This window comes from Chenopodium album, chromosome 9, assembly GCF_948465745.1.
Source record: "Chenopodium album chromosome 9, dcCheAlbu1.1, whole genome shotgun sequence".
Lineage (NCBI taxonomy): Eukaryota > Viridiplantae > Streptophyta > Magnoliopsida > Caryophyllales > Amaranthaceae > Chenopodium > Chenopodium album.
In genome coordinates this window covers 65,384,666-65,408,848 of record NC_137842.1, presented here as the reverse complement: position 1 = coordinate 65,408,848, position 24,183 = coordinate 65,384,666, and the positions used below count along the sequence as shown (strand labels likewise).

General features: G+C 35.5%; 5 protein-coding genes and 1 pseudogene across 7 annotated transcripts; 1 reads left to right on the top strand and 5 right to left on the bottom strand.

Moving 5' to 3' along the window:
• Positions 1-247: 247 nt before the first annotated feature.
• LOC145560194 (uncharacterized) lies at positions 248-2,993 on the bottom strand. The gene has a single exon (XM_081621453.1). It carries the CDS (start codon positions 2,895-2,897, stop codon positions 1,026-1,028), a length of 1,872 nt encoding a protein of 623 aa, XP_081477579.1. The 5' UTR covers positions 2,898-2,993; the 3' UTR covers positions 248-1,025.
• Positions 2,994-4,673: 1,680 nt separating this feature from the next.
• On the top strand, positions 4,674-5,775 carry LOC145558800 (uncharacterized). Its single transcript, XM_081620136.1, has one exon. The coding sequence runs from the start codon at positions 4,747-4,749 to the stop codon at positions 5,641-5,643; it is 897 nt and encodes a 298-aa protein (XP_081476262.1). The 5' UTR covers positions 4,674-4,746; the 3' UTR covers positions 5,644-5,775.
• A 418-nt stretch (positions 5,776-6,193) lies between these two features.
• On the bottom strand, positions 6,194-10,665 carry LOC145558798 (putative membrane protein At3g27390). Of its 2 annotated transcripts, XM_081620135.1 has the most exons (11): positions 10,579-10,650; positions 10,328-10,499; positions 10,080-10,188; positions 9,377-9,578; positions 9,152-9,282; positions 8,122-8,410; positions 7,897-8,003; positions 7,543-7,684; positions 7,260-7,458; positions 6,911-7,154; positions 6,194-6,529 (listed from the first exon to the last, which is right to left on the bottom strand). In XM_081620135.1, the coding sequence occupies exons 2-11, from the start codon at positions 10,419-10,421 to the stop codon at positions 6,403-6,405; spliced, it is 1,644 nt and encodes a 547-aa protein (XP_081476261.1). In that variant the 5' UTR covers positions 10,422-10,499; positions 10,579-10,650; the 3' UTR covers positions 6,194-6,402. The 2 variants fall into 2 exon arrangements, with proteins under 2 accessions (XP_081476261.1, XP_081476260.1); XM_081620134.1 differs by having other exon boundaries at positions 10,328-10,665.
• A 614-nt stretch (positions 10,666-11,279) lies between these two features.
• On the bottom strand, positions 11,280-13,902 carry LOC145560193 (B3 domain-containing protein REM20-like). Of its 2 annotated transcripts, XM_081621452.1 has the most exons (4): positions 13,738-13,902; positions 13,034-13,427; positions 11,740-11,849; positions 11,280-11,661 (listed from the first exon to the last, which is right to left on the bottom strand). In XM_081621452.1, exons 1-3 carry the CDS (start codon positions 13,807-13,809, stop codon positions 11,752-11,754), a joined length of 564 nt encoding a protein of 187 aa, XP_081477578.1. In that variant the 5' UTR covers positions 13,810-13,902; the 3' UTR covers positions 11,280-11,661; positions 11,740-11,751. The 2 variants fall into 2 exon arrangements, with proteins under 2 accessions (XP_081477578.1, XP_081477577.1); XM_081621451.1 differs by lacking the exons at positions 11,280-11,661; positions 11,740-11,849 and adding an exon at positions 12,305-12,584 and having other exon boundaries at positions 13,738-13,879.
• Positions 13,903-15,508: 1,606 nt separating this feature from the next.
• On the bottom strand, positions 15,509-17,826 carry LOC145560191 (B3 domain-containing protein At5g57720-like). Its single transcript, XM_081621450.1, has 4 exons — positions 17,162-17,826; positions 16,517-16,871; positions 16,284-16,405; positions 15,509-15,972 (listed from the first exon to the last, which is right to left on the bottom strand). The coding sequence occupies exons 1-4, from the start codon at positions 17,282-17,284 to the stop codon at positions 15,703-15,705; spliced, it is 870 nt and encodes a 289-aa protein (XP_081477576.1). The 5' UTR covers positions 17,285-17,826; the 3' UTR covers positions 15,509-15,702.
• Positions 17,827-18,875: 1,049 nt separating this feature from the next.
• Positions 18,876-21,284, bottom strand: LOC145557981 (subtilisin-like protease SBT1.5 pseudogene; annotated as a pseudogene).
• Between the last annotated feature and the right edge of the window lie 2,899 nt (positions 21,285-24,183).

Genomic DNA, 24,183 nt, shown 5'->3' with positions numbered 1-24,183 from the left:
GTACTGATTTTTATGGCCGAGGGGGTGACTAGTAGGGTTAGTACTTCTATCCCTGGAAATACCCCTGCTGCTGGTGCTCCTAATGCAAATTCCTTACCTGCTTTGCCACCACATGCTCTATCACCTGGTGATCTCGATCTTGCTCGCCGGTACGGTCAATCTGCCTTCCGAGGTGGGGGTTGTTACTGGGGATTTTTCTTTTTGGCATGTAATAAACACTATTAAACAAGCAGGTATAAGCTGTAAGAGGCAACTTCAGCAACCTTGATCAAATTGATGCTAGGTTTATAAGAACTACGGCTAGTTCGACTACGTAATGATTATTTAGTTAGAAGAGTAATGGGATAAACAAGGGGTTACTTTAGTTATCATACCCCCAGCAGAATAGTATAATAAGTTATAGAAGTATTTAATAGCATTTTCAAATAAGTAATCAATATGTTTGTTACGTTTCTGATTTATGCATAGATCTGTTCTGTTAAAGGGCTTAGTATTACACAATAGATTATTCGACAAGAACTTGGCATGACAATATTCGTTCACCTATTAATTTCAACACAACTATAAATAGTACGAAAAACATTTACCATCCATAGAATATATGCTCCAATGTGGTGAGGTTGAGTGATAACAAACCAATGTATCAGGACTACCTAGCCAGTTAAAGATTTAACATAACCAGTACACACCGCTTGACCGCTTGCACTGCTTGGTCGTTGTTTGCCACAGGTTGATCCATTGCAGATAGACCACCGCCATCCAATGATCCAAGCCTCCGAGGCAAGGCTATATTATTTGTCGCCATCCAATGATCCAAGCCTCCACGGCAAGGCTATATTCTTTGTTGCCCAGATTTAAGGCAATCATGCCTGGCCCCCTTAGAAGAAGAAATCTAAACGGTTTCTCCTCAAACCTTTAGATGCCAAATAAGAAACATCATATTCAGTGATACCAATTGTAGACCTTCATCAAAACATAGGATTTTTGGACCAGAAACAGATTCCCAAGATACCGTTGGTAACTTGTTATGGCGTGCCTTTTTCAATAAAGTTTTCAATATCCTCAATTCCCTCGACCAAAGAGATATAGGTGTTGTCATCAGGAGTAATGCCTCTATCAACCATTTCTTTCAGGAGCTCTTGAGCAAGAGCACCTTCTTTTTTCTTGCAAAACCCTTGAATTAAGGCATTGTAAGTAAGAAGAGTGGGATTAAATCCTATATCAAACATTTCATCTCGAACCTTGAAGGCATCCTTCATATCACCTCTCTTGCTGTACCCACTAATAAGTGTGTTATAGCTAATATAATCCGGAGAAATCCCCCTCTCTTTCATCTCATCAAGAAGTTTTCGAGCTTCTTCAACCTTACCATCCCGACAAAGGCCCTGCATTAGCGTATTGTATGTGACTTCATCAGGACGAACTTTCCTTCTCTCCATCTTCCTCAAGACTAATAAAGCCTGCTCCATGTTCCCATTGACACAATGACCATTTATCAAAGCATTGAACATCACAAGGTCCGGAGTCACACCATTGCGTGTTACCTTCTCAAACAGATCAGCCGCCTCCTTCATTCTCTTCGATTTGCTCAGGACATAAATAAGAGATGTGTAAGTAACCCTCGTAGGTTGAATCCCTTCAACTAACATCTCATCAAGAAGTTCAAAAGCCTTCTTTACATTTCCACTTTGACAGTACCCATTAATCAGAATGTTATAAGTAACATCATCCTTCTTCATACCCTTCCCTTCCATCTCCTTTATCAAGCTATCAGCAGTACCATCCTTACCCTCCATAAACAACGAATGTATAAGCACATTATACGTCGACAAAGTTGGTGCCACACCCTTCTTAATCATCTCATCCCTATAACAGAACGCCTTCTCCAAATCCCCTTTATTGCAAAACCCATCAATCAAAGCATTGTAATTCACAGCTGTAGGCACCAACCCATTTTCCACCATTTTATCAAAGAATTCCACACCTTCATCAAGCCTCCCTTCCTTACACAACCCATTTATAATCGAACCATACGTGTACGAATCCGGATAAATCCCCCTAACCTTCATCTCACCAAAAATCTTCCTAGCACTTTCGATCCTACCTTTTGAACAATATCCATTAACAATGGTATTATATGTCACAACATTAGGCTTAAACCCTACAATTTCCATAAACCCCACAAATTCCATTGCTTTTTTAAATTTCCCTTCTTTACAAAGCACATTAATCATAATATTAAAAGTATGAGTATTAGAACTAATCCTTAAATTAAACATTTCAGCATACAAAACCCAAGCCATTTGAGTAAAATTTAATCTAAGAAACAAGCTCAACATATCATTACAAGTTTCAACCTTAGGCAAAAACCCCAATTTATTCATCATCTTAAAACACTTTAAACCCTCTTCAGCTTTTTTCAATTGACACAAACCCCTAATCCAATAATCATAACAAATGCTAGAATCAACATTCAATTTTTCACGGGATTCCCTCAATTTAGTAAAAAAATCAGAGCTACTTACTAACCTGCTACTGATTATGCGTTTTGCTAGCTGCACAGCAGGGTTTGGCGAGGAAAGGAGAGAGATTATGACAAAAGCAAGGGAATTGGAGTCGATTTTGAGGTGGGTATGATTGATTTTTTCGAGAAATTTGGAAATGAGGGTGGGTTTTGATCGGAGATTGAAGAGGGTAGTGGAGATTTCGGCGGGGGTGAGAGTGGGCGCAAGGTGTTCGATGAAATGCCACTGAGAGTTTAAGATTGAGGTTTGTAACTGTTGTTGGGTTGATTGGGCCACCGGTGGAGGTGGTGGCGGCGGAGATTTCCGGGGGGTTGTGAAGGCGGCGGAGAGAGAGGAGAAGTTGTGGCGGTGGCGAAAATGGCGGAGCTTCATGGTAGAGACTAGAGAAGTAGAGAGTGAGTTGATAGGACAAAAGTGAGGAGTAGAAAACAAGGGAAACCAAGGTGGCAAGAATAACTAACTAGTGAACCTCGGAAAAATTCTCGTATTGCACCCCTTTTTTGTTCTAGTTAAGAAAACTATTGTACTCGCTGGTTCAAAGTAACTTTAAAAATTGACCGACTTAGGGTATAGTTGGTGACCTTGGTGTTGATTTGGTTTATTTCTAGGAAAGTGTTTGGTTTCTTGTAATATAAGGAGGGTGAGAAATTTAGGGATTAGAAAGTTATTAAGAAAACAACGTTAATGATTTTGAAACTCTTTGCGTTTTTATTATTAATAAACTAGTTAAGTCTCTGTCATCTCAACTCTCATCTTTAGTAAGTACAAAGTAATATGTAATACTTAATACTTGTATTTGATGATAAAACCTTATGCTTCTTCTTAACATTTGCACCATACAATCGGTTGTACCTTGCAAGTTACAATCGGCTGTTTAGTTTGCTCATTTGCACATATGAAAGTAGATTGGTTTTGCTCATTATCATAAATGAACAAATCGGTTTTCTTTTGAATGTGCATGTAAGGAAATGATAGGGAAACAAATTTGTTCTTTTAGAGCAATTACAGATTCACATTTATACAATGCAAGGTTATAACATATAAGGCACAACCGGTTTTATAATAAAAATCGTTGTCTCTTCTTTTTCTATTTCAATTTCTTCTTTCCACCTAGCTAGTCCCTTAGTCCATTAATCTTTTCCTATAGTTTTGGTCTTGAATACAACCGATTTGACCATGATAGAAATCTTTACAACTTTGCGATTCATATTGGCATTTATTTTCTTTGGTTGAGTTTCCTTATTATAAGAGTTCATTTGCAATTCAATTCATATATTACCAATTAATTTTCGTATCTTTTTTTAAAAAAATATTTTGAACTTTATGACCGTCAATTATAAAAATAAAAAATTAATTCGTATTTTGAGGCCTAACAAGTTTCCAATATATTTGATGACAAAACATACGTGTTATGTGATGAGGCTCAATTTTCTTTATTCAATATACATGACGAAACTCACACGTAATGCAATGAGGTTTCTTTTCTCCATAATAATGTAAAAAAAAAATTACATGGACGACGACATTCATAAGCCATTACCCCTATGAAAAAAACCTTTCCTTCCTCCCTCCCTCTCAAATTACAAATCAATCACTATGATCCAGAAAAAGTTATTGAAACTTTGAAAGAAACTCTCATACCAAACTTTTCCCAAGATTTCTTTATCTCTTGTTAATGCACTAAGAGATTGTGGGCCTCATGGAGTGGGTTACTCTTTATATAAACCACTCTCTATATTTAGCATGTCATCTTCCATCACAAATCACAACAAAGTGGGGAGCTGACATGACTTTCATCAACCTATTAATAACCCACCTTAATAACACTACTTATAAACCAAACAAATAATCACCAATTAAACAAGCTAGTTAATTTACTTGCAAATAATTACATTTTCATAATCATTATGTGATTACTTACTTTATAATACAGATAACTTGATCATAATTTTAATTGTTTCTGATTAATCTTCCTCTTTTAACACAGTTATTATTGAAAGGACCACTTGATTATAAAGGTGGATAATCTAATGGGAGGAATCTTTTCATACTTTATGGAAGATCTATGCACCATGCACCAACTTACGTGTGTTACATAAAAACAATTACTAAACTTTGGTTAGATTCAAGTTTATATATAAAAGCAGCATTATTGATGTATATTGAATGAACATATATGGAAAAATAACAAATTACTCAAAAATTACCAAAATAGAGAATTATGGGGACTTTTGTAGGGCATTTTGTACCTGGTTTGGCTTTAACAATTCTTGGTCTATGGCACATTATCAATACCATCAGATCATATTATCTCAAAGGTCCTTGTAATTTCATCTCGAAATTTTGGTACCCCTTCAATAATTCTCTCTTGAAGCTCAAGGAGTTGGAGCTCATCCTTATCCTGTCTTTTTCGGTCCTTGCAATCATCCTCCAAGTCCTTGATTACCCTGCTTTTCATCTTAGTTTCAAGCTTGACAACTTTGAGCATGCAACCATGTTCATCCATCTCGCGATCTTCACAGGTTTTGCCTACTATGCTGAGTCGAATCAGATATCTGAATCAGTCTCTAGTGTTGTTGGAATCATGGCTGCATCTGTTTTTGGTCAAGAGCTCTTCCTGCTTCATTTCCACTCGACTGACCATGTTGGCCTTGAAGGCCAGTACCATGGGCTGTTGCAGCTCATCGTGTTGGTTTCTTTTCTTGCAGCTGTAGCAATGACAGTCTTCCCTGCTAGTTTCCCTGCAGCGCTTGTGCTTTCAGTTTCTGTAGTATTTCAAGGGTGTTGGTTTGTTAACATGGGATTTATGCTATGGATTCCCAAGTTAATCCCTAAAGGTTGCTTTCCGCAGATGGACAAAGCTGGCAGTAGTGGGATGATGCATGGCGCAGTCACCTGTGGATCCCCTGAGGCAGATTTCAGAGCAAGAGCCTTGGCTAATTTGCAGTTCAGTTGGATACTCGCCGGAATTCTGATGTTCACAGGAGTTTCTTCCATGATTCTGGCTAGAAAAGGCATTCCAAGAATCCGGCAACTGACAGCTTATGAACAGCTTCAGAATAGGAAATCTGAATCTCCTGTAACTATTGAATGCTTCAAGCAACCTCTTGATCATTAGATGTCTCGACCAGTCTTTTTTCTCAGATCAGTGTATTATATAACCCGGGTTATGTAAAATGTTTCTAAGCATTAGTGCAACATGGACTGCAATCTAAATTTTATAGATCCTGATAAACTCGATCAATCCTGACACTCAGAAGGATTTTAATGTTCATAGGTTCTTAAATGCTACTTGGATAACAAATAATTGAAATACTACCTCCGTTAAAGGTTATGTGCAACTTTGAAATATTTTATATTTCACATATAATACCCCAAAATTGCACATAACATTCAACGGAGGTAGTATACTAGGAAAATGTGATTGTACAATCTTGAGATCCAAAAAGCTCATCTTACAGCATTATGTAGCTTCATATACAAATTTCTATATGAGCACTGAATTTAATCAATCACTTTGCACATAAGTTATCACTGTTTACTTTTTGATAAATATGATAACTTAGAATATACAGGTCAAGGAAATGTATTCTTAGGATTTATGTAGTATTCAAAACAGTTGTTGAACTCAAGCACATCAGGATAGCTGTTAAAGTGCAAATTCCATGTATAAAGAATTTCTAACATTTAAGGGGGGATGTTGGCTACATGGGTTGTTGCTATAATGAGTATTGTGACAGTGATATAGCGAGATTTTTCTTAAGTTCAGAGTGATTGTAATTACACTGCAATACATGCAAAGAAAAAGAATGTGTTGTAAAAAATGACTGATCCGTTCAAGCTTTAATATCAGTATCTGTCAAATGCCAAAATGATCTCATACTGCTCCTGATCCTAAAGATAATGACCTTCGGTTTGATTCTTGTGCTATATCCTTGTGAACTTGAATAAATTTTCGCCGAGATGTTGGAAATCTTGAGATTGTCAGACAGAAGCCATGCAGCCTGAAAATTCCAGACCATAATATCAAGAGTTGAGCTTCATATTATTATTCTAACCTTGTACAACCAACAACGAATCCAATTGTCTTACAGTTTGGATTGGTAATACTAATACTCACTCCTCATCTAAATATTTTTTACACTACATGGTTCCAATCTGAGCAAGAATTCATTTGTTCAAACACCCTAATGGGCACGTATATCAATTGATGTTTTTTTCCCTCTCCTGCAACCCCCATCTTATGAATGCTGCATTCCTAATATCCATCATTATCAACTACTACCTGTCAAAGTACCAAACCTCACCTATGTTCTAGTCCAAAACTTGTGAAAAATCTAATGCTGAACATAATACTTTATAAAAGACAGTGAATTTGTAAATACCTTCTACTGATACCCTCCAATTGAGCTCTTCTGATCTCTTCATGTGGGGGTGCACCACCATTGTTCCACGCTTCCATCCTTCTTGCATCTTCGTTATAAAGACACAGTTTGTAGAGATACAACTCTTCGGACTCCACCAATTTCAGGCTTCTGAGCTGCTCTTTCATGATGCTCATTGGCTCAAATAACCAATCAAATACCCTTCCCTCAGGCCTGTTCAGGCTTGTCAATTCAACATTGTTACCTGAAGACACATTATGTGGACAGGGGTTAAGACTTAAAGATTAAATTTGATTTACAGAAATCAGATATGGAGGTGAGGAGTATAGGAATGGCGAAAAGCTCTTACTCAAAAGAAATCCAGTCGAGCCACTCTTAATAGAGCGGATGATGCAATCTATAAATACATAAGCAGGAACTCCTACATTGATTATCTTGTTGTTGTTGTTTGACTGTTGCCACGCATCAAGGTCTGCAATTGTGATAGCCCCCTTTCTGAGAAGCTCTTTTCCATCATGTTCACACGCTTTGAAAAAACTGTCCCATATCTGTTTTATACATCAGTGGGCATAATATTAAACTTTCCAACTTTTCCTTTGTTCAATCAAATGTCATATATATTTAACACCTACCAGCATGGAATGCAATGCTCTCTTTTTCTGTGAAGGTGTTCTCAGAAGAGGATCCTTATGGTGCCCACCATTGAATTGTTCATGCAGCCCCTTCACGGGAAGCAATGAGAAACTAGAGCTTGCTCCTGCTCGATATATAGGTCTGGCTGCCCAAAATGGATAATGGTCAAAATTCTGAAATTACTCATACACTTTCAAGAGTAAGGCTAATCATTTCAGCAGATATTTATTAAAACTGAATTATGTTTACTGATAGATTGATTTTTACTGGATATTGTACCCTTGAAATTTTGAAAAGAAAAGGCCCAAAGAGAAGCATCATTTTGTTTTTAGTCTGCTAAAATCAAATTATACCTTGGAAAGCAAGAACCTTCTCTCAAATAAAGAAGGTCATTAGTGTACTCGTCGAAAATGGATACAGATGCTATGACATAGAGCAATCCTTTCTTTGTAGACTCTTCCTACACATCATCGCCAATCCAGAAACAGTAAAGGGTCAAATAAATTGTGACACATGAAGAGATCAATATTGTGCCCTGTTGACACATTTATGGAGGGTCACAATAGAAAAAAGGCTACCTGATATGCAACCAAAGCAGCATAACAACCGAATCCAATGCTTGAAAGGATGCCACAAATAATAGCTACAAGGACAGCAACTGGCCACAGGACGATTAGAAGCCCTGCAAAGGGCACGCAAACAGTTTCAAGGAAGGGTCCTTCTCTTCCCACAAGATCTTGTACCAGCCGATGCCATCCTTTAAATAGTAAAATCGGAGCTTTGTAAAGTGTTATCAGTGAAATAAATATCACATCCACCAATATTCCTAGAGCAGCACATAAAACACACCCAGGAATCTGCAGAACCCTATAAAGAGAAGGAGAAAAAAAAAGGTTTAGTCTTCTAGAATTAATAGTTCAAGGAGGTCAAATCTGTACAGTATGATACAACATTTACAAACATATAAAGTATCATAGTCAGAATAAGAAAGGCTGACACTGGAGAAAACCTTCATGGTTTTGGTTGCTTTCAAACCCAATTTATTTACAAATGTTGTTGGCCTTAATTGCATTGCATAATTAATCACATTTTTGAAACCAGATACTCATGGAGCGAGTTATGATTCATTCATACAGCTACAAAATCAGAAGACATGAGTTGGACTACAGATTGTGGATATGGATACCCATTCAGATGTTTTTTAATGCATAATTCTGGCTTTAGTTTTTGCAATACATAAATTTGAGTCACTTCTCTTTGCAATTGCTTCAGAAAATGCTAATGTTTGAAATTTTAACCTTGAATTCATGAATAAATAACCTCTCATATCAAAGAAAAAGGATTTTCAGATTATGAAAACGAAATGGACATGGTTTAGATTCTATTGCTTTGGTTTAGCAAACAAACATCTTCAAGTTTTGCTCTGAACTCAATATTCTAGTTTGGCAGATGATAAATTGTATAAGAAAGATGTTCAACATTTGTGTTAAAATTGGTAAAGATTTAGAAAAAATTATAAAAACTAGTCCTTCAAAATCTACAAACAAAATTCTGTGTATTCCATCAAATGCTAAAAGGATACATGAGTTCTAGGAAACAGAAACATACTTGAGTTCAATTGGCTTCTCTCCCTTTGATTCGAGTAATCCATCCATCACAGAGAAATAAGAATGGAAGGAGAAATCTGCAAAATCGCGCACAATAGTGCATGCTCCCCATACATTGCTCCAAGTACCATCCTAATTATAAACATGCTCATATCAATTAACATATAGCCTCAGCCAAAATAAAAACCAAAAATGTCATATACGAGCTTTGAATTGGTAAGCATACCGTTAAGCATTTTACCAACTTCTGAGGAACTGATAAACCTTCCTCACTGATTGCCTTACAAGTTTCCATAACAGGCCAAACAAATGCATAATATATTGCCATTATAACACTGCCTACTACCCCAACTACTGTCCAAACTGCAATTGGTAGGGGTGATAGCAGGATCAATGCACCCTTCATAAATGGGCCAAATTTCTTGGTCCTGCAAACCATAAAATCCCAGTATGAATTATCTTTCAATTATCAGTATAGAGCCATGTATACAGCAAGCATAATCGCCCCAGGTCATAGACGAGTACTTCCTATGTTTCATAACAGTTGCACCATTTCTCATTTGAAGGTCAGGCGTTAAAAATATTGACTGTAACTTAGTCAAGTGAATGCTAGAAGCGCCTCAATGTCTATTTTCAAAAATTTAACTATTTATTATTTTTGCCAATACAAATTAAAACATTATGGTTAAACTTCATTTTGAGCTATGAAAAAACAACTCGTGCAACTAATTTGAAACGGAGATAGTAAGTATAAAAATTATCCCTCAACAAAGTTGCCATGTAACTGAACCGAGGTGACTTAGCATGTTTACAGTACAACCTATTGTATACAAGTTTAATTAAGCTTCTCTAATAGATCAACCAAATAAAGTTTGGATCTTGCAAATTGAACTAGCGAATAAATTAATCTAAGCTACCAAAGAAATTACCTGATAATGCAATAGATGCTGTAAAAAAGATGGCAAGGCCATAGCCCTATTACAATACCAGTGTCCCCAATAGCAATCACTAGAAACACAAAGGGGCTGAATATTGCACCTGCAAGTTCAAGCATTTGACATGTCAATCAAATCTGCAGAAAAACAACAGCAAACAGACATTGCGAACAAATCCCGTCTACATCACTATCCTTTACGGCTCACACAAAAAACAAAAAGAGGATAGAAAGAAAGCTTACTTTTGACAAATCCAAGCAGAAAGAGTAAGAGAAAGATAGGGAGAAAGAAGATGGCATAAGCAATGTACAATATGATGACCTTTGCTTCTGCCATTTTCTCCACCACTATTTCAGACTGCAAGATTTCAGTTTTGCTTCAAACTGTATTCCTAAAAAAGCTGAAAAACAATTTCTGCAAGAAATCTTCACCCACATAATAACAAGGAGTAAATTATTGACAAAAAAAAGACTAAGATCCAGAGGAATCTTACTGTATTATATCTTCTATATTGGATAGTTTTACAATTTGAAGCATTAATTTATATATATTGATCTTTTGGAGATATGCCCCATTTATTCTACTCTTAATATGTGTGAAGAAGAGCTGTACATATAGTGAATCTGTACCATGTGGGTCCCATTTTGGTGACCAAATGCTCCACGAGACTACAACAGCACATTTTTCATCATCATAAATAATAACTACCCTTATATAAAATATTAATAATATGCTACATGATTAGAAATTAGAAATTAGCAAGGGTATTTTAGACATTTTCATACTTAATTTGGCAAATCCCAACTACATTAAAAAGTGCCCATCTATTTTTGGATTTTACTATAGGAGATATTTTATTAGCAAATTGGTTTTGTCTATTGTGCATTTAAACAGGTTGCAAATAGTTGTTATTGGTGGTTTTTAGCTCTGAAATAATTAGCATAATTGCAGAATTCTAATGCTGCATTATATCAATTTGTCTGACCCTATACTTGGATTGAGTGGAGATTAAGGTTGTGGAATAGTGATATCGCTAGTACTTAAAAATGCTCCGGAGGTCTAGAGATCGACCCCCTTCACGCTCATTAGAAGCTTTTTTTTCAGTGTCCGTTGTGCTTGCCACTTACTAGACATTTCTGGTATCATAAAGATAACCCATAAATAGAATCATATTAAGAATCTAGATCCAAATCCTTAAAATGGAAAGAACAATAATGATATCCATTTATTTGACCAAACATATCTGACAAATATTTTGTAAAAATAAAAAAGAAGTTGTATTTCATTACTAAATCTGAAAGAACATTATTAAAACAACTAGATCATTTGATACAGTTGATTTGTTAATTAAATTAGTTGCCTTTGGACAGTATCACGAGATGATGATTTCACAAGTATCTTTTCTTTTGAGACAGGAACTCACAAATAATGGTGCCAGGCAATTTTCCTAACTTAGTTTTAGTTGCACAAGTTTAGCCACCATCCCATGATCCAGGTCCACCGGCTTGTATATATAGTCTAATCTGCACCAGCTTCTTCCTTTGCGTCTTGGAGGACAATAACACTCTTGCTTAACCTGAGATGGGAATATCAAAGAGTATTAGTTTGGTATCAACTATACATATTTCATGTTAAGTAAGTGGACACGACTTACCAAATTTCTCCCTTAGAATTTCCGGAATTTTCTAGTGGGCTTAAAATCTTCATCCTCACTGTCATCTTCATCACTGTCATCTTCATTGCTGTTTGTAATGTGCTCGGACACTGAAGCAGGAAGATAAGTGAAAAAAGTTATAAAACTTCATGTATGTAGTATCATACAATGATCCTAGTGAAAGCCCCCATCATAAAGAGTTCTGGATCCTCCATACCAACTTTGAGAGATAAACTGAACTTGATGTATGAAGACAACCATTCAATGCTTAAAGAGACTGAATTTAAGACTCAGGGTGAGAAAAGGCGGGTTTTTAGTTTTATGTTCAAGAAAGACAGTGATAGAAACATCAAACATGTGATCCCAAACCAGCAAGATTAAGCATGCCCAATAAAAGGAGATTTGTTCTACTTTCAAAGACAACAAAAACAGATTTTGCAATAAAAAAAGTGAGTTTACATCTTCACTCCAGAATTCTCATTAACCAAATTTGCCTTAAACTGCAGAAGCATAGGCTCTTTATGTCATTAAACATACCTCTTATACAAGCCACAAATTAAAATACAGATAAACAAGGAAATATGAAATGACAGTAAGAATACATAATACAATTTGCAGCTCAAATCTTTCAGCCAATGCTTCAGTCCTATACTCCTATGAGTGCTTCAACAATTTATTCAGCTTCCAAAGCCGGGAATACATCCTAATGCTCGATTGAAGTACCCTACAAGAGGCCTAATTTAAGCTGAGACCATACATTTATACTGCTTAAGTACTTCAAAACATCTCAGAATTTCCACAAACATTTCATGCTCCTCGACTTTTTCATTCTAACTGCATCGATTCTGCCTTGCACAATTTCACACATTAGTGACCAAAAAAGAAAGCTAGGTTCAATCTCATTGTTGTTATACCTATAGGGTGCCTAGAAATCTCAAATTCAGCTTTGGTTTACACTCAACCAATTCACCAACAACATATAAGAATATATTCGAATTAAGTAAACTACTCCCTTCGTTCCAAAATGACCGCCTTATTAATATATGTATAGTACATATTACATGACAACAAATTGTGCCTTGGTATTGTGAAAATAATTACACATTAGCCAAAGAGGACAACAAAGCACAAAGAGAGACAAACCTTATAAAAAAAGGTAGACAATCATTGTGGGACCTAAAGAGTACTCATAAAATTAAATACAATCATATTAAGACAATTCATTATTAACCCTCCTATAAACAAACCAAAGAAAGACTTATTAAGATCAAATAAAAGGGTTAAAGTATCTTACAATTTTTCATAGATGAAATATTCCTAGACATTGTGTAGCGCATCTCTTCATCTTCATCTTCATCTTCGTCCTCGTCCTTGTCCTCGTCCTCGTCCCCGTCCCCGTTTACTAGTTCTTTAGTCCCCTCAGCCATGAATTCTTTTTCGATACCATGTCTCCCAAGAATCAAAACATCGAAAATCCGTTGTCCATTATACTTGAAAACTAAAAACTCTCCAAAATTCAAGGAATTTTCCAAGACAAACTTAGACCAACCCCCTTGAAAACATAATCTACCATCAATTCTGCCCACATCTACCAGCCAAGGCTTACCACTCGTACTATTTCTATTTCTTAAGAACACCCTACTGGATATTTCTCCTGGTATCTTCTCTTCAAATGCAGGTGGAAGCTTCTGCAAATTATTCAATTTTAAATCATAATCTATAGTTTTGGATAACATTGAATTTCTACATTATGATGTAATTATCAAAATCACAAGGAAACGTGAAAAAAGATATAAAATTTATTGACAATTTTACATAATGCATGAATTAAAGTGAACAAAATAAACATTGAAACAAAAATTATTAATGTAAACGAAAGAAACAATCTTGCTTAATCAACCGACTTAACATAAAGAAAAAGAAATCATGGAAATTTAAGGGATAAAAACAGGGGAAATAACAAAAAACTTTGGTAAAAGTATCATATGAAAAACGTACCAAATTTTCAGAAGATTGCTGAGGTTGAAACACTTTGAAAAATTGTGGGAGCTTTTTATCTGAAGGACCCATCTTCAAAGTTCCAATCTTTGAGAAATCTAGGGTTTTAGAAAATACAGAGGAGTGATTTTTTTTTTTTTTTTTGGGGTGAGGATGAATTTGGGATGGGGGTGGGTTTCTCCTAGTTATAAATGGGGGAAAGAAAAAATGTTGATTTAATTTTATTTTTTTTGAAAGGTTGATTTTAGTAAAAGATAATAAAACATCAAAGTCAAATCAAGAACATTGCAGAGTTGTACTGTTTTATTACAGTTCTGTGTCAAACAGTCATAACTAGAATCAAAAGTAAGGGCCAATTGTGTTTGATCAGCCCGAATATATAGGGTTGGTCAAAAGCATTGATCAATAGCAAGTCGGGGTTGTATTGTAACGAATCAAAATGAGTTTGTCCAAATTGGCTCAAATTGGGTTGGTCGTACTAGAGGTGTCAATTGACTCAATTCACTACGTGGATTGGATTCGGTAATTTGGATTAAGCTTTTTTAAGTCTTCGAATTGGGTTGATCAGGTAAGTTGTTATTTATGTAGCTGGTCACACCATGTGACAGGAGTTACCCGAATTACTAAGTCAAGTGTTATTGGCGGTTTAGTCAAAGGTCACTTAAAGGGTTATGTTACTCAGTTAAGGGTTACTTGAGGAGTTGAGAGGTTATTCGAGTTACTCGGGTAGAGGTTATTCAAGTATATGATTTTTTGTTTCCTTACCATAGATGTTCTTTTATAGAAATTGTGTATATTAGAACTTCGCCCAATAAACACCATATTAATTTGACTTTAACCATTTACCCATCAGATAATCTATTTAATAACCAAGTCTGAAAAAATTGTTGAGCTACTCATGATCGGAAAGCATGATCAAACTATATTTGATCAAAGGAAACACTGAATTGCTTTAGATTAGATATAGACATAGTGTTGTCCTTTTTAGCCCAACACGATAAACAGTCCGAACTTGACTAGATTAAACTTGAACAACCTTAGTCGCATTTATCATAGTTTGAGGTTATGAGTAGGGATGACAATGGATTTGGACCCGACCCGGATCCGTGGATCCAGATCCGTTTTTCACGGATCTGGGTCTTCAAAGTTTGGACCCGACGGATCCGGGTCCTGCTGATAAAAAACGGATCTGGATCTGGGTCTGGGCCCTAGACCCGGATCCAGATCCGTGGACCCATTTTTTTTATTTTTCCTATTAAAAAAAACTAAAATTGTTTGTTTCTTTATTAAAAATATTGATAATGTTAATAATGATAAAGATTAACGCTTTCAAGAGATGAATTTTGGATGCTCATATTATATACATCATCGTTGTTTTTTCACTAGCTCATATGTAACATCGTATTTTTTTTTTTTTTTTTTTTATAATTTTAATTCAAAATATGAGTGTATAAGTTGGTTAACTTGGGGTTGAACTTAATAACCAATAATGTAAGTTTGAAATAATTTTTTTTGACCCGAACATTACATTTATTGCAAAAAATTAGGCAAAATATATTGGACCCGAATCCGGACCCAGATCCGTTGGATCCGACGGATCTGGATCTTTATTTTCTAGACCCGACGGATCCGGGTCGGATCTGAATCCAATATACAAAAACGGATCTGGATCCGGGTCCATCCGGACCCGGTCCAGATCCGACCCGTTGTCATCCCTAGTTATGAGCCAGCCAAAGATACAAGATAATATGAGTAAAATCTAAAACCTGCTAGAAGGTCCTGGCAAAGAGTTAAAGATGATAATTAATACTACTCTTAATAAGCAGGAAGTTCAACATCAAGTTTTGACATCTAACTTACAAATCCAGTACAGAGTATGTTATAAACTAACAGCTAATTCATGACAGGAGCTTTCCTTCAGTCATTAGAATGAGAAATCACTTATATGACCTATGTTCTAATCTATCAAAATGTATCCGGTTTTTTCTGATTCCGGAATATATGCACCTTGATGGAACTGTAAGTTGGCACATTGCTAGGAATGAGCTCACAGACACAGGCATCCTTGTCTGTAATCAAGTTATATTTGCGGACTTTGTTCCAACCAGTGAGCCTTACCCTACCATCCTTCCAGGTTACTACTCGTACTTCCCAATTCCTTTTCTTTGGATCTTTGAGTGAAAATGCCTCATCAAATTGGATTCCGAAAGTATATATGATTTCTTTAGGAATTACCTGCAGATGGAAGCAAGAAGTTACATTATTTTCATCATTTCATGATTACAGACTTGATCTATACGATGTAAGAATGAACACGACAAAGAATGATGTTTAAGTATTGGTAACATGATGACATGATGAAATTTCATCTTCACATGGAAGCCTCGTAACCACAAAAGTTAATGAGCTAATTGATCGTAATTATGACTGTAGAGTAGTTCATGACCTTCATGTTAAATTTTAGAGCATGTATATGTACTATTCTTAGTGTTCTTTTTTCTGGTATAAAGGAAAGGGGGAAAGGGCAAGGGTGGTGCTAATATTACCAGTTCGCTTCTAGAGCTATTCTTAGCAAAAAAGAAGGGATTCTTCAAGGAGACCAAAAATTCCTCAAGTTTGGTGTTGTCCTCGTAATTGACGGCATGATTGACGTCCTCCTTGCTCGAGCCTGAAATAATTTGATAGACACCGTACCCAAAGATATATTACTTCCTAACAAAGTTCAAAATGGGCGATTCTTTAAAAAAAATATAAAGAGGTCAAATGTACATTATCTTACTCATAGGAGGATTCAGCAAAGGTTTTTCCTCAAAGTTTTCCTCATATACTTCTCGCCTTTCCTCATTGCAAGAGTTAATCTTTTGTTTTCCATCATGGATATGACATGGTAGAGTTTCACAGCCAGCAGGATCAAACATGCAAAATTTAAATCTACAATCTCCTTTATATTTGAATAAGATCATACTTCCATCATCTACGGAATTATCCTTTATAAATTTGTCCCACCCGGTACAGAACTGGAGCTTGTTTTTCTTCTTAGATACTTTGACAATCCAGGAGTTGTTTGCACCACTGAGTGAGACAGATACATATGACTTGGACCGAAATTTGCTGGCAAATTCACCAGGGGTCCTCTGTGAAATTCATTAGAAAATTTAATTTAATCTCCAACAATATACACCGAAAATTTCACTTCAAATTACATAGGCACATGATTGACTCTTTTAAAACTGTTTGAAATCAATTTAAAACCATTATGGTGCAGAGGAGAAGCCAGAATAGTTTGCAGAAACACTAATTCAAGACGTTTTTAAGCGAAAGAAATCTGTATTTCCTCAGGAAACCCATCTTAACAACCATCTATCAGGTAAACTACCAATGATTTAAAGCATTAAGAAAAAGGGAAAAAAAAAATTAGGTTTACCTTCATGCTTTCTTGAAGAATGGAAGTTGGCATAACTCTCAAGAATCTCCATGCTTTTACTTCACCCGGGTCGTCAGATGTCTCCACAGGCCTTTTCCTCCTTAAGTATGTTCTGTTACTCATTATTTGCTTCAGTTCACAGTTCTCTGGAGTCTGGACTCTATAAGACACAGATCGGCTTAACAGCAGAACAGTCAAACAAAGCTGTCTAACAAAGGATTACAAAGATTTTAAACACCATTTCACATAAGAAATCCACAAAATAAAATTAAATATAACATATAAGAAGACATCAAATAGTTTTTCTCTTCACCAAAAAAATCAAATAGTTTTTCTCAAATAAATATCTATATAAACCAACAATAACTCATAGATCAAAAAATACTTGCACCGAAATTTATACCTGATAAATCAATATACAAAATCAAAGAGGCTTTCAGGGAGATAGAATGAAAAGTAAAGAGGAGAAAATGTGCATCAATGTTTTTAAAGATCAGTTCACTCTATCAAAGCATCCAAGGTTGTTCATTAAGTCAACATATCTACATCTCATAAAAACTAGTCTTTGTAGAGAAGTACAAGCTTACTTTTTTGGGTTATCAGAGGTTCTAAACACATCCAGCTATTACTAAAGCTGAACCACAAAGTCTCAATCAGATGGCTAAATTAAGTATTATCAACTAAGCTGTTCTACAGTAATTGCAGTATCTAAAATGCTAGCATTATGATGGGGTTGGAGGGAGGGACCATTTCCTAATACATCATCATATTGCCCACTATATGCATTTGATTTATTTTTAATAAGTATGATATAATGCATTATTAGTCAATTTCATTACCATATGAATCAACAAATTCAGTGCTTCATTGCATCACATGGCGTAAACTGAGTCCACATAAGCAAGCACAAATTTGTACTACTATGAACTATGAAGACTTGGAACAAAAGGTAGCTTTAGATAAAACCGATAAAATAAATAAGCTATGGATATCTGAAGTCCTATGAATTTCTGTATATAATTGTGATAGAACAGATTACAGCTGAAGACAGCAGGTTTTTTACCTCAATGACATTTCAAGCACTACAGGCGAGCAATAATATTAAATTCATTAATATCATAGCAAAATTCATTGAGAAGACTTACAGCTCTCTTATAGAAGAGGCGGCCTCCAAGCGACATGGATGATCTCTGCCAATAATTTTTGTCAGCATAGTAGTACCGTGCATGTAAGCAACAAGTCAGCTACATAAAGTACGCGAAGTGAATTTCTATGTCTTGCTGTCAAATTTGTAGTAGTTGTTGACCTCTTCAAGGCATCATTACTCTGAATTGATGGAAGAAACTTCAAGAAAGGTGCCATAGATGTTCCTTCACCTGTGAATATATCTCAAAAAAAAAAAAAAAAAAAAAACTATATATTGACAGACTAAAAGGGGTATTAGCTTATCAAACTTCGGAGTTCAAATCCTGTTAACACGTTTTTTCACTCAACATACTGTAGATTCTCCCACCACGCTCAATCTTCACTGCCATCAACTCTCAAAGTTTAGGTCTTCCTCCCCTTTTTCACATTCATGGTTATATTTAACTATGTTCACGGTCTTTAAGCAAAAATAAACATTTGCAACTCAGAAATTAGCCTTAGAAAATGCTGAAAATAGTTAAACAGAATATAATAAATCATATTGCATATGGAATCATTTAATCTCTGAATTGCCTTAAGCATAAACAATAGGACATTGCTAACATTACAAATTTCAAAACGAACTATTACTAAAAAATATTAATAATGTAATTTTCATCATGCAAATCTAGTGATTGTTCTTAAAAACCACAACCAGAGGAATTGTAACATTGTGCTGACCGTCTGTCCAAGTCAGCCAACCCAACTCTTCATCCTTGAAAGGAATTTTCGTGGTTGAGACTTTGACTCTGAAGTTTTGCTTCTCACCCTTCACCTTGAAACTTAATTTGGGAGGATTAACAGTCACAAGTGTCCCTTTAGGGCTGGAAATTATAGCTGTATATTTAGACGCTATCACACCCACATTGGTTAAAGTCCTTGTGACAATAAACTCAATTGCACTAGACTCTTGGGTTTGATTGAATGCGACAATGATGGCTGGATAATTCAGTTCCCATTGCTTAAGAGCCTTCTTGTCACAGCTAACAACCCTCCTAGCAATGGTCCTTATTTCATCCTCAGTATATTTAGAGGCACAAAGGAAATCAACATAAGAGTCCATATCTATGTCATAAGTCAAACCTGGATCATTTGCCATTACAGGATGTACATGGCCTGCACCAGTGGCCCAGATTGATGCTTCAGTGTAAGATTTTTGGTCTACTAAAGGCTTACCATCAGAGTAATAATTATACGAGGTTGTCATTAACGCTGAACGAATCATGGCTGGTGACCAGTCTGAGTGAGCTCCCTTGAGAAGGGTTGCAATGCCTGACACGTGAGGGCAAGACATGGAGGTTCCAGATATGATATTAAACCAGGAATTTCGTGAATCCTCTGTGAGTCCCAATCCAGACGGTGGAACCTTATTGGGCCAAGCAGCAAGGATGTCAACACCAGGAGCAATTACATCAGGCTTGAGAAGGTAAATAGACTCAAAGTGAGGACCCCGAGATGAAAATGCAGCCACCGCTGGGGCTAGACTGCTGCCAACCTTAGTCCCATGGAACACCATTGTGGCCTTGGGATTTCGAGTTGAATTCAAGTAGCCAACAAGTTTATCATAGGAAGATTTGGTAATGGATAATCCAGGGACCAAATGTGGATCACTTTTTAGACTCTCTCCTTGAACTTCATCATTGGCAATAACAACGCCCAATCCTCCTGCATCCTTAACATTCAAGCCTTTCTGTATTGAGCTGATAAAACCACGTAAACAGACAACTATTTTACCTTTGACCAAGTCATGATCTAAATAATCTGCTTCACAAGTTGAGCCCCCCAAATCAGTGATAGGGAAGAACTGTTTATCCTTCATCGGTTCACCAGTATATAGAGAAGCTCCAGTCAATATGATGCCATTTCCAAGGACAAGATCAGCAGGGAAGGTCCGGTCAATAGAACTCGCCCCAACAGTGGTAATCCATGGAGCTATGTTTGATACTGTTCTGAATTCAGGCCCAGTATTTCCTCCTGAAGCTGAGACAAAGATCCCCTTCTCAACAGCTGCAAAACACCCTATTGCAATGGGGTCAGTAGAATACCGTGTTGGAGAACCACCAAGAGAGAGGGAAATAATATCAACCCCATCTTGGACCGCCTTGTCCAATGCAGCCAATATGTCGGATGCCACACACCCATTTGTCCAACAAACCTTGTATATGGCCAGTCTTGCCTTGGGTGCAATCCCAGTGGCCCTTCCTTCAGCATAGCCGAAGAAAGAGGCATTAAGGCCTCTACCTGCTGCCGTTGAAGCTGTGTGAGTCCCATGCCCTTCATAGTCTCTAGCTGACTGAGGCTCTTCCTCATTAGTGCCCTTCATTGTTAGTATCCCTCTAGAAAAGTACCTGGCCCCAACTATTTTCTTATCACACAATGAGGAAGGAAAGTCTAAGCCTCCATCACAAACCCCCTTGAAGTGGGTAGGGACTGAGCTTAGCCCCTCATCGCTGAAACTTGGGCTCTCAGGTGAAATCCCAGAATCAAGAAAACCAATCACAACATCAGAGCCTAAGTCAGACTCCTTCAACAAACCCACCGGTTCATGGTAGGAATCGAGCCCAAGGAAATATGGTGTTCTTGTCGTATGAAGGTGGTAAACTTGGTCTGAGAAGAGTCCAAGTACACCAGGTTGGGTTTTAAGCAACTGGGCTTGCTCAAAGGTCAATCGAGCAGAGAATCCATGAAAGACAGTTCCATAAACATGAAGGAAATTACTACTGCCTTTCCCTCCTTCCTCTTGGACAACATTGAATCCAATGCTATTAAGAATGGAGCTATACCACTCCACAACATCAAAATATGCAGCAGGTTTATAGTCATTTTCAATCCTAACAATATAGTTTTGAATCCTCGGATTAACAGCATTTTCCCCTACCCCAAAGAATGGTGATGAGGTGACCAACAATACAATGAAAATGGTACAAAAGAGAGGCATCCTTTAACTTCTAACTTTCTAAGTGAATTCTAAATATAATGCTTATGAATTACATTGCAATGGATTCTTCAACATGACCATTTATATAATCTTCACAAAAACAAATGGTAAACATACAGAATTAAAGGTGAAACATTGAAAAATGTAACATCCCGCATAATAATAAGTTGATGAAAACAAACAGTTCATTTAATATTTAAGCTGTTACTTTACATGTTCACAGAAACAGAAATTTTGGCCCAAATATGGCTAATCAAACATGGAAGGAGGTGTGGACATTCAGATACATGAACAAAATCAGATCCTAAAGAATTATAATTAAGAAAGGTAATTTAAATTTAAAGGGAAATACTGAGTATTATCTCCATTTCAGTGCATTACAGTATTCCAATTCCCATACAATGATGCAATTCACAAACTCCATCCGTGTTTAGTCGTTACATTACGAGTCCAAATTACATTAACATGATTATTAATTCCGGAAAAAGATAGTATTGTTTTCCACAACACGAGAAAATAAAGAATTTGAATGAACATGCATGAAGAGAGGTGTGAACATTCAGATACATGAACAAACTTAGAACCTAAATAAATCCAATTACAGGAAGTCATTTAATTTTAAAGGGAAATTAAGAGTACCCATCTCCATTAAAATGCACCACAGTATTTCAAATCCCATCTCTGTATTTAGTTGTCACGTAACGAGTTCAAATTACACCATCAATGTAACTATTAATTCCGGACAAAGGGAGTACTCCTTATCATTTATTGGAACCCGAGAATAAAGGGAAAAAAATCTGAAATTGCAATAGCTCGATAAAATCTGCTCAACTGAATAATGTTTCATAAAATAGAAATTGAGAGACAACCCAGAAAAAAAGTGGCAAATTTGAGCAACATAACTCAATTAAAGTATATAATTTTTCAATTCAATAATAAGGGTATAGAAATTAAAATGGAGTTGCAAATTATCAAATATAAATATTGGAGGGAAGAAATTAAAATTCTGAAAAAACTTACAATCAACAGATTATTTGCTGGGAAGAAGCAATCAAACTCGAAGATGATGAACATGGTTAAGATGCAATGATTTGGCCCCATATTTAACTATGAATTTCAATTTTCAAGCTCGTTTTTATGTCGGTGTTTCAATATTTCTAAAGTTCAAACAATAAAAATATTACTGTACTCTCTCTTAATTCTTAAATATTCCGATTTTGAGTTGACTGTCAGTAAAAATATATCAATGGGGAGTAACTCTAACCGTATCTTAACCTCACGGTTTATTTTTTTAATTCGGTATTTACGGATCAGATAAAAAAGGGTAAGGGATCCTCATCTCAAAGTGTTTCCGATGAAAATTGAATTTTTAAGTTTAAGGTTAGTAGATGAAGATTGAATTTTTAAGTTTAAGGTTAGTTGATACAATCCTTACCACCAAGCTTAGTTTGATGGTATACTACCTTCATGTTCGTATCACTTTGTACATTGTTTGCATATACTCCTTAGTTATTATCGTACATAGTACAAATTACGAAGTACGAATTCTTATTTAGGAACCCTTGGAGATGTAGATTATGGATTCACCAATTAGCTACTCACAATTGACATACAACATTCACAACTTTAAAGAAGATCATTGTAAAATCATTAAACTAAGAACTATTGTACAATAAATCAATTTATTACTCCGTAAATAATTTTAAACTTTAAAAATAGTTTAAATTGATTTTTATAGTTTAAATTGATTAAATTAATTTGTCAATTATTTTAGTTTTTTAGAGTAGTAGTAATTTAGAAATATGCCGTAATTATCTAGATTTTTGGAAATGTCATTTTCCTTCAAAATCTTTGTCATATCTTTTTGTGACAATGTTATACGGAGCACTGTATTTCGTTCTTATTTATGACAATGATGCAAAATTTTCCATTAATTATAGGCAAAATGATTAAGGGAGGTGTTTTTATTTATTTTTATTTTTTATGAGGGAAATTATTATTTAGTATCCTGATTACTGCCTAAACAACTTGAAACTCTTTTCATTACCTTAACATAAATTAGTAAATACATATTGTCAAATTGCTTATATTAGATAGCCTTCAAAAAAAAAAAATTGCTTTTATTACATCTTTTAAATTATTAGTAAAATTGATTCAAATGACCGAAATTCCATATTTAGGAAATCTTCTATATATTTTTTGGCATATAAAAATATTTACCAAATTAAAATTGATCCAACAACTATATATACTTTTTATTTTTGGTAAAATACAACACTATATATATGATCATAATCAATCTAAGAATTCTTGTCAATCAATAAATATTTCTACACTTGTATATTGAAAATTTGAAGGTAATATAATTACTATTGTCAACAAAATTCTAGGGTATATTAGATCAATTTTTTCCCCTACTTGTATTCAACTCATTAGTGTTATTACATGTATAACTATTTTTTCCCTACATATAGCATATTATTGAAATATATTTACAATTTATTATATACAACGCGCATACTTAAAGTTCGGTTATTTTTTAGGATCTCGATAAAACTTCGGAAGACATGAAGAAAATCAGTATGATTGTAGCTCTACTCTTTGTTGCCCTTGTGGTTTGATCAGGTTTGTACCTTACTTATCTAATAATTTCGATATGTAGAATAATAAATTGTATGTACGTGTTGATTATTTTGGTCTATGAAATTAATCTATATATGTAATGTAATTACACTGCATTTAACAACTATAGCATAGATTATTTTGTTTGATGTATACAATAATATGATATTGGCATGCAGCTGATGATTTTGGAGATGCAAAAGTAACATGTTGTAAAGACAATCATATAGGACAATGTATTCCAGGATCTGCAAGTGAAACCAAATGCATCAGTTTA

What these genes read in the sequence shown, in the direction of transcription:
- LOC145560194 (XM_081621453.1), bottom strand. Translation starts at nt 2,897, where the DNA reads ATGAAGCTCCGCCATTTTCGCCACCGCCACAACTTCTCCTCTCTCTCC.
- LOC145558800 (XM_081620136.1), top strand. Translation starts at nt 4,747, where the DNA reads ATGGGGACTTTTGTAGGGCATTTTGTACCTGGTTTGGCTTTAACAATT.
- LOC145558798 (XM_081620134.1), bottom strand. Translation starts at nt 10,421, where the DNA reads ATGGCAGAAGCAAAGGTCATCATATTGTACATTGCTTATGCCATCTTC. An exon ending in CTGCTTTGGTTGCATATCAG is followed by an intron (nt 8,004 to 8,121) that starts GTAGCCTTTTTT and finishes GATGATGTGTAG; the next exon opens with GAAGAGTCTACAAAGAAAGG. An exon ending in TTGGAGGGTATCAGTAGAAG is followed by an intron (nt 6,530 to 6,910) that starts GTATTTACAAAT and finishes TGGAATTTTCAG; the next exon opens with GCTGCATGGCTTCTGTCTGA.
- LOC145560193 (XM_081621452.1), bottom strand. Translation starts at nt 13,809, where the DNA reads ATGGGTCCTTCAGATAAAAAGCTCCCACAATTTTTCAAAGTGTTTCAA. An exon ending in AGCAATCTTCTGAAAATTTG is followed by an intron (nt 13,428 to 13,737) that starts GTACGTTTTTCA and finishes AATAATTTGCAG; the next exon opens with AAGCTTCCACCTGCATTTGA. An exon ending in TATTTCATCTATGAAAAATT is followed by an intron (nt 11,850 to 13,033) that starts GTAAGATACTTT and finishes TTCCTGCTTCAG; the next exon opens with TGTCCGAGCACATTACAAAC.
- LOC145560191 (XM_081621450.1), bottom strand. Translation starts at nt 17,284, where the DNA reads ATGAGTAACAGAACATACTTAAGGAGGAAAAGGCCTGTGGAGACATCT. An exon ending in TTCTTCAAGAAAGCATGAAG is followed by an intron (nt 16,872 to 17,161) that starts GTAAACCTAATT and finishes TGAATTTCACAG; the next exon opens with AGGACCCCTGGTGAATTTGC. An exon ending in ATAGCTCTAGAAGCGAACTG is followed by an intron (nt 15,973 to 16,283) that starts GTAATATTAGCA and finishes TTCCATCTGCAG; the next exon opens with GTAATTCCTAAAGAAATCAT.